This window comes from Vigna umbellata, chromosome 4, assembly GCF_029865625.1.
Source record: "Vigna umbellata cultivar VRB3 chromosome 4, Vumbellata_1.0, whole genome shotgun sequence".
NCBI lineage: Eukaryota > Viridiplantae > Streptophyta > Magnoliopsida > Fabales > Fabaceae > Vigna > Vigna umbellata.
Window position 1 is genome coordinate 60,360,172 of NC_142168.1, and position 15,018 is coordinate 60,375,189.

General features: G+C 30.5%; 1 protein-coding gene across 1 annotated transcript; it reads right to left on the minus strand.

Annotated features, from left to right (window-relative positions):
- Positions 1–5,267: 5,267 nt before the first annotated feature.
- LOC124820208 (putative WRKY transcription factor 26) lies at positions 5,268–8,568 on the minus strand. The gene is made up of 5 exons (XM_047291859.2): positions 8,169–8,568; positions 7,639–7,815; positions 6,969–7,534; positions 6,702–6,863; positions 5,268–6,045 (listed from the first exon to the last, which is right to left on the minus strand). The coding sequence occupies exons 1-5, from the start codon at positions 8,421–8,423 to the stop codon at positions 5,619–5,621; spliced, it is 1,587 nt and encodes a 528-aa protein (XP_047147815.1). The 5' UTR covers positions 8,424–8,568; the 3' UTR covers positions 5,268–5,618.
- Between the last annotated feature and the right edge of the window lie 6,450 nt (positions 8,569–15,018).

Here is a 15,018-nt window from a genome sequence, read left to right on the forward strand (position 1 = left end):
TTGGCGCGCGCGGGTTTCTGGAAACGTCTAAATAACCGTTGAAGGTCATGGTTGTTCTTCCTAAGTGTCACTTAATTTATGTCAAATAACAAAACTGCCACTATTTATTTAATTTAGTTTTTATTTTAAATTACACTCTTAGAATTTTTTTAATTTAATTTAGTTCTTTTACTTTTACAAAAAAAAAATTATATTTCTCTTAAATTTGATTTAATTTAGTTTTCTAATAATTTAAATTTAACGTTACTAATAATTTTAACATAGTAAAATATCAAAATACAGATAGATAAATAGATAATTTAATAGCCGTGATATATAATATTGCAAACTTGTAAATTATAAGTCGATAGATCATTGATTTGTTTCTTTAATTACGTATTTTTAATTTTCAAAATTTATTACTTCTAACAAAATATTTTCATTTATCTTTTTCTAAATAAAATCATTAGATTTCAAATAAAAAATTAGTTCGGTTGTAGAATTCAAATGAAAAAAAAAACTAGTTTTGTAATTTATTAAAAAACTTATTCAGATCTCGACGAGAAAAGGAATTAATTTAATTTCATAAATGATATTACTTGTAGTGAAATTTAAGCTCGATATTTATTTTAATGTCACTTCAGATTTTTAAATAAAAGTAGAACATTTTTCTCATAACTTTCAAAATGATCAATAATAAATATTCTTCAATAATCCACAATATTAATTTGTATAATATTTTAAAAAGTTTCATGATCTCATTTTTAAGTTAACTACAAATAATATTATATACTTACCACCTATTAATTTGAATAAAAATATAAAACAAAAAGTCAGGACTTTGATATGACTTGGACCTTAGACAGATGCTTCATCGGCCTTAGACAGCATACATTTTTAAAAATAAAATAAAATAAAATAGGCTACATAGAAATAAAAACTTAATTAAAATAGAAGAAATGTTTAAGTACTTTTCAGCATAAAATTTTTCATAGGAAAATTTTAGTATAATATACTAAAAATATGTAAAATTTTACATTATTATTCATTCACGAAAGATAATACAAACTATAAAAGAAATATTTATAATAATTATTTGACAGCCTATATATATTTAAGATATTTTCACATATATATGTATTGAGGATATAAAAAGTTAAACTATCAAAACAATCAGTAGGTAACACACAAAAAAGTATATACGTATCCCATTTATCTATATAAGAATATACTCATCCTAATAAAAAAAAAAGGTAAGAAAATACTTTAGATAAAAGTTTTTAACAAATTTTTTTAACTTTATAACGCACGTAGTAATATATGATTGGTTTGTTTCAAATACTTTTTAAAAATAAAAATTCAAATATGTCTAGTAATATATATATATATATATATATATATATATATATATATATATATATATATATATATAATGTATTGTCAGAAAGTTATTATAAAAAGTTATCAATATATGCCATAGTCTTTTGATAATACGTATCATATTTTTTTGTGAAAAACTCATCATGTGGCCATGTAACTATTTAAAGATCTTGCTTTCAAACTTAAGAAAAGAAATCATGCTTAACCCTAATTAACAGCCATTAAGAAAACATCAATATCCAACAAATAAACCCATTATCCATCAATTCATGGCTAACGTTAGAAATCGATACTTAGAATTCCGCATGCTAATCGTTGAACTTACCCTAAACTTAATTAAAATACTCAAACATGCTAATCGCTTTTATCTTTATTAAGGAATAAATTTTAAAAAAAAATCCTATATGAGGTATTTTACAATTTTAATACTTTTTCAATTTTTTGGCCCCTTGCTAAAAGACATGAATATCTGTGCTGCTCTCCATTCTCAATGTCATTAATCTGTTCAAAATTACAATAAAAGAGTGTTGGTAATGATGGTGTGCAATTAATAATTATTAGTAAAAATAAAAATGGAACGTGAATTAATATATCAATCATTAAGATGAATTAGTTTTATGATTTTTGTTTAAAATATATAAAAAGAAAGAAGTAATATATATATATATATATATATATATATATATATATATATATATATATATATATATATATATATATATATATATAGATCTTCATTTATAGTTGGTGTTAAGAGTTTTTACCTTTTTTTTAACAAATGTTGTTCAATTATACTTAAATAAGCATTAATTGGTTAATTCAGTGTTAATCCGATCTTTATTCTGTAATTGGTTTGTCTTATTAGTCAATTGATCGATCTGTCAGTTGGTCGAGATAGTCGGTCTATTAGTTAGTCATATTTATTGACAAAAAAGATATGTACAATACACTGACCCCTAAACTCAAGTACTTATAACTAAAGGGACGAAGAGGTTTGTAAAGAAAAACGGTACCTCACGGTCGTGTATGTCGAATGTTATTATAGTCCAACTGGGAGGGGTTTCTTGGTTGAAACTTGTCCTTAGTCGATAGAGTTTTCGAGAGGGGTTCCTTGGTTGGAATCCGCCTTTAGTCGAACATTTTAGTTTGATCAAGAGGAGTTCTTTAGTTGGAACTCTCCCTTACCCAATGGAGTTTTCGAGAGGGATTCTTTGGTTGGAACTCACCTTTACCTTAATGTTTTAAGTCGATCGTGAGAGGATGAGACCGAAAGGTTGAGGCCAATCAAAGGTCAAGAGGATGAAACTAAGTAGTAGAGACCGAGTGGTAGAGGTTGAATGGTCGAGCCAAAATTTCAAGACTGAAAATTTGATAAAGAAATCAAGGTCCAGAAGTTGAGGTCGAATAGTCGACCAAATGGTTAAGGCCAAATGGCTGGGCCAAAATGTCAAGACTAAGAAGTCGACATAGAAATTGAGGTCAAAAGGTTGGGCTGAATGATCGACGAAATGGTTGAGGCTGAAAGGTGTAGGTCGTTGACGAAATGTTAAGACTAAAAAAATGATAGAAAAATTGAGGCTAAGAGGTTGAGGTCGAATGACCGACCGAATGGTTAAGGCCAAATGATTGAGGTAGAATGACCAATTGCATGATTGATATGTTGTTCATTGACGTCTTCCATTACTATATTGCTCGTCATGTTCCTTGTGGTTACCATGAGATTAAAGTTGCTTTCAGTCCCATGACGGACACCAAAATGTGACGGTATAGGTCAGTCGAGTATTGTCAATTCCCAGATAGCTTTGTAATGTGTTGCTCTTGTCTTTTGTCCGATCTGTCTCCAAGGTCTCTGGCTCGTCTAATACCAAATGTTTTAGTATAGGTTGTTTGAGTACTACAAATTCCCTGATAGCTTTGTCTTGCATCGCTCTTGTCTCTTGTTTCATTCGGTCTTCAAGGTCTCTTGTTTCGTTCGGTCTTCAAGGTCTCTTGTTCGTCCAATACCACTCTCTAGACGAAATGTCAAAATTAATAGAGAAATTGAGGCTGAGAGGTTGAGATCGAATGACCGACCGAATGGTTAAGGCCAAATGATTGAGGTAGAATGACCGATCGCATGGTTGATATGTTGTTCATTGACGTCTTCCATTACTATATTTCTTGTCATGTTCCTTGTGGTTACCATGAGATTAAAGTTGCTTTTAGTCCCATGATGGACACCAAAAGGTGACGGTATAAGTTAGTCGAGTATTGTCAATTCCCAGATAGCTTTGTCATGCGTTGCTCTTGTCTTTTGTCCGATATGTCTCGGAGGTCTGTGGTTCGTCTAACACCAAATGTTTCAATATAGGTTGTTTGAGTACTACAAATTCTCGGATAGTTTTGTCTTGCACCGCTCTTGTCTCTTGTTTCGTTCGGTCTTCAAGTTGTTCTTCCAATACCACTCTCTAGATAAGGTACTCCAATATTAAAGCCAATAGACGATTGATATCACCAACCATACCTTAAATCTTTATTTATAATTAATATTATGGTCTTTTATCTTTTTACTCGTTTAATCATAATCTGATCATACCTTAATAAATATTAGTTGGTTGATTTGTGACTTTTATTGACTAATGATTAATTCGACCTTTATTCTATGATGGATCAATCTTATTCATATATTAGTCGACTCACTGGACCGTTATAATCAACCTACTAATTGATAGAAGTGATCGACCAACAATCCAATCAATCAATCACTCAATATTAGAGTTGTCAAAGCGAGTCACCCGGCCCACCATGGGTTGGTCACTTAGTGAGCCAACCCAATCCGGCTCATTTATTAGCGAGCCGGAAAAATTCGAACCCAGCTCGACCCACCACGGATTGGTGGGTAAACGGGTTGGCTCACTGGCTCACTTAACTACAATTTTTTTTAAATAAAAAAAAATTACAAACTTTCTATAATACAAATCTAAACAAATTTCACTCCCAAATTTCACTCTCAACATAGGTGTTTAATTAATTTTGAAAATAAGGAACTTAAATAATTTTTTCAAGCAAAAACAAAATAATAAATATTTTTTTATAAAATTAAAATTAAATTTTAATAAAATAAAATTAGGTAGGTGAGTTGGTGGGTCAACCCGGCTCACCACGGGTTCAACCCGCATGAGCCGGGTTTAAACGAGCCGGGTTGAAATCTGACCTGCATAAAAAAAATACAATTTTTTCTAACCCAACCCGGTTCAAACCCGTGGTGGGCCAGATTGACTCGCGGGTTGTGACTCATTTTGACATCTCTACTCAATATGTCCATTAGTTTGATTTATTGACAAAAAAAAGAAATATTTAAAATACATATACTATAAAAAAAAACATTAAATTCCGATCTTATAAAAACATGCAAGTATATATTCTTTTCCTTTTTATATTTTGCATCTCATTTATATATATTAGTGAAGAATTGATAACTTGCACGACACATTTAAAAGCTCAGCCTCGTATGAACACTGTTCTCTCCCAACACTTTGCTCTCACCCCGATTCCTCATCACCCCACTTGGATAGGATGACAGCTATTTGTTTAAAGGGAAAACAAAAAGGAAAAAACTATTAAGTTGATGTTCACCAGCTACCTTACCCTCCAAGTAATTAATTCTCAGTTCCCTATCTTTGACTAAATATATTGCCCTAATCAAATACAAAACCACTTACACATGCTTCTCCAAATCTGCTAAACTGTCATCATCAAGATACTTATTTCTTAGATATAATACACATATACCAAGTTATACACTGCTATTTTGTGTTTACTTTTTCTACGAAATAAATGTGAAATGACTGTAATACATGCTATGTCATATTAGTACGTAGCAGATGAGCGAGATTCTACCTCCCAAAGTCACGACACTCTCAAAATAATGATGGTAAAAATATTTTTATAAACATGCAACAATATGAAATGAAAGATATATAACAGTAAAAAAACTGTTCAGTATATATAACAATCCTGTGTGGTATGGAAATATAATAAACAAAATAAAAAAATAGATAAAACTTACATGCAATTTCTTAAGTATTTTTGGTGCTGTCTTTTAAGTTAGAGTTAAAATTTCATATGAAACTCAAACTCTAACTTAAGAGGAGATATAAAAATACTTACACAACTGCATGTGAAAGTTTTAAATAAATGGAATGAAGATCTTAATTATTGGTCAAATAAAATCCTAAGCCAACCCCTTCTAAAAAGTCCAACCTTCCAAGTCTATTCCTTTAACATAGCAAAGAGTCAAGAAACGAGTCATCTCCTGGCTCTTCCTTGGCTCTAGAAGCGAACACATTGTCAGATTGTTGGTTCATGTAAGACCCCATTAATGGATTCCCAAACCCTGAGAATCCAAAACTTCCTGAGCCCTGTTGCATACTGGGGTTGTAGTGTTGTGTCCTTTCTGGTGCTGGTGGTCTAAGATTCTGGTGAGAATTGTTACTGTATATGGAAGTTGCTGCACCAGGGGTGCTGTTTGTGGTAGCGTTTATAGGCACTGCTCTGCTGATAGAGTTGCTGCCACTGCCACGTGCTGCCGGCACGTCATGGTTGTGCTTTCCCTCATAGGTTGTGATCACTGCCCTTAGGTCATGTGAAGCTCTCTCTACGTGCTTCCTCACTGGACATCCTGTGAATGTGCATTTGTAGTAACTCCTGCATCAGTCGCAAAACACAAACAAGTAAGAAAACAGTTTCTGGGAATATTGTTTAGGCATCATGTCATGATTTGATTCCCATGCACACGTGAAAGAAACGATGGTTGCCAAATTTGACCGAAGATAAGGGTTAAGACAACGCAAAGAAAACTACTGTGCGCATACTTTAGAATATTCCAACAAAGAATCACTGGTGCTAACGTACCTAATCAATCAGATACGTAGATAGATATTTTTAAAATCTTGGATTTGTGATGTGTGTATGGCACATTTGAATAGTCAAGGAATGTTAACTCTACCAGTATAAATACTTATGGAATATTGCTTGTATTATTTCCATTATCAAACTATATACCTTACCATATTATTACTTTTCCGTCTTATTAAATCTTATATTATGTTCTTTCATATCAGATATTATATATCTCTTATTGTATTAATACGCTTTCTTCTTCTTCTTTTTCTTCTCACCAGATTACTTTTGTTGATTACACAAAATATTATTGTATTCCAAGTAGCATTAGTTGAAAACTCTGTTGGGGTTTCTGTACACTATTCTTGATAAAGTTTAAAGTAGAACAATTTTCATAATGTTGGACTATTATATATATATTTATATATATATAAAGAAAGAGATGAAAAAGAGCTTTTTACCTTGGATTTGGATTTCCCTTGACTACTTTCTGCCCATATTTCCTCCATCTGTATCCATCATCTAGAATATCGATGTCACTGGTTGTCTGAACCACAACTCTGGGTTCTCTCACTGTTCTACTTCCAACAGCTGATATACCCTCATTTTCACCCTCTATTCTCCTGGAGTAATATTGATAAATAAATAAAAATTAGTTTTTTATTGGAGGGATAATAACACGTCGTTAATGAAGTGAATCACACGAAAAAGAAAATTTAAAAACTCACCATCTTTTGGCATCAGGTTCATCATTATCAAACTCATCTCCTCCTGATTTGCTCTGACCAAAGTCGTCATCTTCCATTGATATTGATGAGTTTTCTGGAGTTGCAACCGAATCCATGTGATGAGTGGCTTGTGCTATTTCATTGTTGACGCTGTTTATTGCGAGTGATGAGGCAGACAATGAGTTCCTCTTGTTAGCCTGAGGCTTAGGATGATTATGACTACCTTTGTAAACAATCTCAGTAATTTGTCCATCTAAGGACCTCTCAACCTTTTTCTTTGTTGGACAACTGGGGTATGTGCACTTGTAGTAGCTTCTTGGATTCTCACTTCCTTTCACTTGCTTTTGCCCATATTTCCTCCAATTGTACCCATCATCTGACCTTCTGCTTAAGATCTGAACCTGTGGCTGGTAACTGCTATAATCTGATTGAAGACCAGCACTGCTGTGGTTATTATTCTCAGAGTTGAAACTCTGCATACCTGAAGAGGCTTCAGTTTTCACCATACTCATATTCATTCTTGAAGAGAATCCATCTTGTTTAGCAGTTTCCGGGAAACTCCACCCCTGTTTATAAACAAAAAACACTTCAAAGAATTAACTCAATTTGTTATATAAAGCATATAATCTTGCCATACAAAGAAGTTTGTGCATTGAAATTGGTCACACACGTTTGAAGATTGAAATCCAGTTGAAGACGTAAGAGGAATCTGTGTTTGTGGTTGTGTTTGGAAGGAGAAACTTGAGAAGCTTTTGTCTTCTTCTTTGACATGCTGCTGGCTTTCCCCATAACTCTTCCAATTGAAGCCTTGACCAGCGTATGATCCAGTGGTCGGAGATGGCAAAACCTGAATCAACAAACAACCAAAAAAACACATTCCCATTAACCCAACAACAAACTTAGTTATATGCGCGATATTCACAAACACAAGCCGCAAGAGATTATAAAAAAGGGTACACCACCATGAAAAAAAAAACGATGAAGATTTAAGCATGTCTGATTCCACATCTGATACGTATTTTCAAGCATGATATTTTACTTTTTTTTAACAGTTTCCAACCTGGCTAATGATAATCAAGTAGTCAACTGAACTCTCATGAGATGAAAAGTTTCAGTATATATTATTTTCCATTAATTTGTGCTACCCTTTGGTTGAAGGAGATACTCAAAGCAAAAGAAAAGAGAGGAAGGTTGACTTACGTTGGAAGAGTGAAGGAGAACTGGGGAGTCAAGAAGTTCAGCGAGGCTTAACCCATGAGGGATGTTAAAGTAAGAAGGAGAAATGGGTGGAAGAGGATGATTTTGAGGATGAGAGATAGGGAGAGATGGAGGAGGTGTGGACTTGAATTTTGGCACACCAGAACCTGTTTGATCCGACAACTCTTGAGGTATTTCGGAACCTCCTAGGTTGTGGTCGGTGGGAGAAGAGAGAAGGTCAGAGAAAGAAGTGGTCATGAATATGGACCTGAGATAAGTCTGAGGAAGAAAAAGAAGAAGGAAGAAGAAGGCTATGAGAGAAAAGAGAGATGAAAAATATGAGGGTTTTGGGTTAATAACATGAAAGGAATGGGAAGAGAGGAAGAAAATAGTTACGTGTTGAATGGCAAAAGACGACAGAACTGAGTAGAGTTTTCTGGGAAGGTATCCCTGGAAAGTGTATGACTATTTTAATTTTAATTTCATTTTTTATTAATACTATTTGAAGGAAAAAAAATAGTATAAAGTTTTTATGCGAGTCAAAGGTTGTGGGTTTGACCAGTTGGCGGCGGGAGAAAAGAGATAGTAATATCTTTCCATTGTTGTGTGTTACTTTTGGTTTTTGAAACGTTGCGTCTCTTCAATCAACATGCTCTGTATTTGTGCCAATTTTTGAGCATGAAATTTAATTCACTTTGTTGAGGATATTTTGTATGTTGTGTAACATGGCACATTCTAGGTGCTGACGTAAATGTTCTGTATCATGCATGTTTCTACAATACATTTCACAATTAGTTATTTTTAAATTGAAATTAATAATAATATTATAAAATCTAAAATAATAATAAAAATGTTACAAAATTGACATAATAAATAATAATAATAATGACATAATACCACAAAAAATAAATAAAAAATAACTATATATACATATATATATATATATATATATATATATATATATATATATATAACTTAAAACTGAAGAGATAACATAAAACTAAGTTATATAAATCAAAATATACCAACTTTATTGCATAATGTGTAAAAAAAAAAAGTCACAATTTAAATTGAATTAATAAGATTAGAGTAATATTGAAATTCAAGTTATCTAGAATAGAAAATTAACTAGTTGGTAAAGTAGCATTGTAATAAATATTTAGAATTAATCATACTTCAAAAAAATTAAAATGTTTAAATATTATATATATATATATATATATATATATATATATATATATATAATAGTTTTTATAAATATGTTATTTTATAAAGTAATGTTTACAACTAGTGTTAGCATTAATAAAGAGAAAAAAAAGTTATTACAACGATAGATAATATTTTAAAATATAAAAAAAAAATATATTATGTACATAGTAATTAGTTGTTATTATACTAATATAAAATATTGCAAAATATAAATATACGTACAGTATTGTTTAAGTTAATTATAAAGAAAAAAATGTAATTGATCTTATACTTTACTAAGATTGCATGTAAATTTACAGTATTGTCTTACATTTCACACACTATTCTTTTTCAAATAGTTAATCATTCGTAATATTTGATATTATAATGAGAGATGAAATCCAACTTTGATTATGACTATTTGAATGAACTTACCTAATCAAATTAAAATTTTCAATTTTATATTTAAGATATGTTTCTTTTACGTAAAAAATAATAATATAACTTAAAACATAAAAAGACGATTACAAACTCTAATGCTTGAATCTATAATTATGTTTTTTTTTCATAGTAAAGTGTGAAATGGTATAAATTTGTCTATCTAAATGTATATTAACTACTTCATCTTAGACAAATATTCAAGTTCAAAATGGATAGTATTATAATTATGTAGAGGATTAAAATAAAACAAATAATCTTAATAAATGAAAAATTATCTTGTTCTTGATCGCTCTAGTGTTATTAAGTAGTCTTCAATTATAATTTTTCAAGATATTTTGTCTACTTTGTCTTAGATAAGACAAATCAACATGTGAGCATACTTGCTTGTCTTATATGACTTTCATATTACAATATGTTTATTTAAAAAATAATAATTACTTTATTTTAGTGCAATTATTGTTTATGATGTAATCAACATACTATTTTGTATTAATAACTTATGACCTTGTTTACAGTTTGCGTACAGTAAGAGAAAAATCATATCTTCCAGAATGATTATATTAAGCGGAAAAAAAATCTCAATAATGGTAAGGAATAGAATTAAAAAAAAAAACTAATTATGAGAAAATAGGAGTGCAAAGAAAAAAATGTAAAAGAATTTTTTTTCAATTTGCCATCTCTTAGCCGGCTCAAACCTAGTTGCCTACGTATTTAAGTTATATTTTTAATTAAAAATAAGTTGTATAGGTAAATCAATTCAAATGGATCTTAAACATAATTTGAAAATTAATTATTGAAAAAGTAAATTGTTTTCCTATATACATACTGATTTTATTAAATGATAAACATGTTTTAATTAACTTCATTATTGGTTTTGTTCTGTTCATATTTTTGTACCTACTGATTGGAAACTATTTTCGATATGACTTTATTTTCAAATAATTATTATAAAAATCAATAATTAGTGTGACTGTTTTAGTAGTTTTTAAGTATATTCTATAATCTACCATTTATAGATAGACAAATAAACTTGACATGTCACAGATATGATGTTACAAAATTAACATTAACATGCATTTATAACTCAACGAAAACTTGTAGTTAAACAGAGAAAATAAGGGGCAAAATTAGGTAAAACAAAACTATCAATATACATATAATTAACTTTGCTGCATGCTGAAATTGTCGTGTTTTGAGTATTTAAATGTGACCTTTTTCATTAAAACTATCAAATGACGACAAATTTACAGTTACATGTGTAGACTCTTCCTACTAAATAAATATTAATAAAAGACGAAAACGATATAATTAAATAATAATAATAATATCGTATTTTTAGCTGACTTGTGGAACTGTTGATCACACTCAACTAATTAATAATTTGGTTTAAATAATTAATTTTGCAAGCGAAGTAATATACATTAAGAGGTGTCCGAGGAAATACTTAACCTAGAGTTATATATATATATATATATATATATATATATATATATATATATATATATATATATATATATATATATATATATATATATATATATGGGGTTTGCTAAAGCAGGTATGCTTGTTTTTCAGTTGGTACGTTTTAGCAATGTGTACCGGGTTTTAGTAGACAAAAATATCCTTATATATCATGGATTTTAAATTTTAAGGTTAAGGGTATTTTAATAATTTTCATTCTCAAAACTAAAAAAAAAAAAAAACCCCAAACCCTTACTCACCTCTCTCATTCCTCTCAATCCTTTCTCTTTCATTTTTCTCACTCCAATTTTTCTCTGTCATCTCTACTGTAGTCCCAATTGAAAAAATCAAAAATTTCTCTCAACCATTTCTCTTTCATCTTTCTCACTCCAATCTTTTCTCTGTCATCCCTACTGTAGCCCCAATTGAAAAAAATCAAAAACACTTGTCGTTAAACAATCTTACAAAAAAAATGATTTTATAATGAGTTTTCATCTTATAATTTTTGTCTTATCTAATTTTATCCAATTTTCACAAGCATAAAGGAATTGATAATTGACCTGGAAAAAATCAGAAATACTCGTTGTTAAACAATTTCATACAAAAAATGATTTTATAATGATTTTTTATTTTATAATTTTTGTCTTATCTAATTTTCACAAGCAGACATCAAAGGAATTGGTAATTGGCCTGAAAAAAATCAGAAATACTCATTGTTAAACAATTTCTTACAAAAAAATGACTTTATAATGAGTTTTCATTTTATAATTTTTGTCGTATATAATTTTATCTAATTTTTACAAGCATAATGACATCCAAAAGAATTGGTAATTGACCTGGAGGGTCTTTTTAGAGATGATGATTCAACATATACAGATGATGAGGGTTAGTGAAGATGGTGAAATTGAAGAGATCTTGAATGAACCTTTGCCTGAAGGTGAATATGTCAATGACTCAACTCTTTACAAAGGTAAATTGTTTAAAGACAAATGTTTCTGATTTTTTCAATTGGAAGATGACAGAGAAAAGGTTGGAGTGAGAGAGATGAAAGAGAAAGGATTGAGAGGAATGAGAGAGGTGAGTAAGGGTTTGGGGGTTTCTTTTTTTTTTTAGTTTTGAGAATGAAAATTATTAAAATACCCTTAACATTAAAACTTAGAATCCATGATATATAAGGATATTTTTGTCTACTAAAACTCGGTACACATTGCTAAAACGTACCAACTGAAAAACAGGCGCCTGTTTTTCAGTTGGTACATTTTAGTAATGGGTACAAACCCCAAATCATTGCTGACCTCCCTCATTCCTCTTAATCATCTCTTTTTCATCTCTCTCACTCCAACATTTTCTCTGTCATCCTATAATAGCCCCAACTAAACAAAATCAGAAACATTGGCGGTTAAACAATCTTACAAAAAATGATTTTATAATGAGTTTTGATTTTATAATTTTTGTCATCCAATTTTCACAAGCATTAAAGAAATTGCTAATTGACCTGGAAAAAAATCAGAAATACTCGTTGTTAAACAATTTTACAAAAAAATAATTTTATAATGAATTTTCATTTGTCTTATCTAATTTTATCTAATTTTCACAAGCATAATGACATTAAAGGAATTGGTTGGCCTGGAAAAAAATAAAAAACACTCGTTATTAAACAATTTCTTACAAAAAAAGGATTTTATAATGAATTTTCATTTTATAATTTTTGTCGTATATAATTTTATCTAATTTTCACAAGCATAATGACATCCGAAGGAATTGGTAATTGGCCTGGAAGGTTTTTTTTAGCGATGATGATTCAACATATGCATATGATGAAATTAGAGAGGTTAGTGAAGATGGTGAAATTAAAGAGATATTGAATGAACCTTTGCCTGAAGGTGAATATGTCAATGACTCAACTCTTTACAAAGACAAATTGTTTAACGACAAATGTTTCTGATTTTTTCAATTGGGGCGGGCTACAGTAGGGATGATAGAGAAAATGTTGGAGTGAGAGAGACGAAAGAGAAACGAGAGGAATGAGAGAGGTGAGAAAGGGTTTGAGGTTTTTTTTTGTTATTTTGAGAATGAAACCATGATATATAATGGTATTTTTGTCTACTAAAACCCGTTACACATTCCTAAAATGTACCAACTGAAAAACAGGCGTACACACGTTAACAAACCCCCCCCCCCACCCACACACACACACACACACACACACACACACACACACACACACACACACACACACACACACACACACACACACACAACACCACACACACACACACACACACACACACACACACACACACACACACACACACACACACACACACACACACACACATCACACACACACACACACACACACACACACACACACACACACACACACACACACACACACACACACACACACACACACACACACACACACACACACACACACACACACACACACACACACACACACACACACACACACACACACACACACACACACACACACACACCACACACACACACACACACACACACACACACACACACACACACACACACACACACACACACACACACACACACACACACACACACACACACACATATAGATAGATAATACTAACACACACACACACACACACACAACACACACACACACACACACACACACACACACACAACACACACCCACACACACACACACACACACACACACACACACACACACACACACACACACACACACACACACACACACACACACACACACACACACACACACACACACACACACACACACACACACACACACACACCACACACACACACACATATAGATAGATAATACTAAATAATCATTTCAAAAGTTTATCGGCTTTATTAGATATTTGATATGTGATAGGCATACACATTTTTTTCTCTACTTGAAATATAAGAATTGATGTATAAGAAAGTTAATTTTTAAAATACTCATTTATGTAAAAATTTAAATATATAATCTATCAATTAGCATACTCACTTTTAAAAATTAATTTAAGTATATACTCGGAACTATTTCCATCAATTAAATTATTTTTTATAATAATGTTTAAATAATTAATGTGTGTGAATATATCACATATCAATAAAATTAAAAAAAATCATGACATAACATACTTTATTACATATGTTAAATATTTAAACATTACTATAAAAATTATTAAATTGATTAAAATTGATGAAAATTAAAAAAATTATTAAATATAAAAAAAAACACATTGAACCAACGTGAAAAAAATAGAAATAAAAAATTATTGAAGTAAAAAAAATACTAATTGCTCTTAAATATTGAAACAAAACAAAAAACCCTTTCACTTGCCACAAAACTCTTTGAAGTTTTAAAATTTTAAGCATGCAGTTAAATAACACCGTCAAAATCTTTTTAGAAAATAAAGAAGAGCCACTGTATAATTCTTCAATGGTTAATAATAGATTTAATTTAATTATGCATCCTTTTTCCTATTTCTGATGCCTTTAAATTTTTATTTATTTTTCACAAAGCTCAAACACTCTTCCATTTCTTTTATTTGAAAGCTTGCTGCACCTAACTCCACATAAACTACCTATTAATTTATCCATGCTAACTGAATTTAATATCGACCAATTAAAAACTGTACTTTCATAATAAAAAGTAGTTTACGACATTTCAATCCCTACAAAATTAAGATATTTTAATCTTTATCCCTTCAATTTTTAGAATTTATAAAAAAATTATAATAATTTCTAGTGA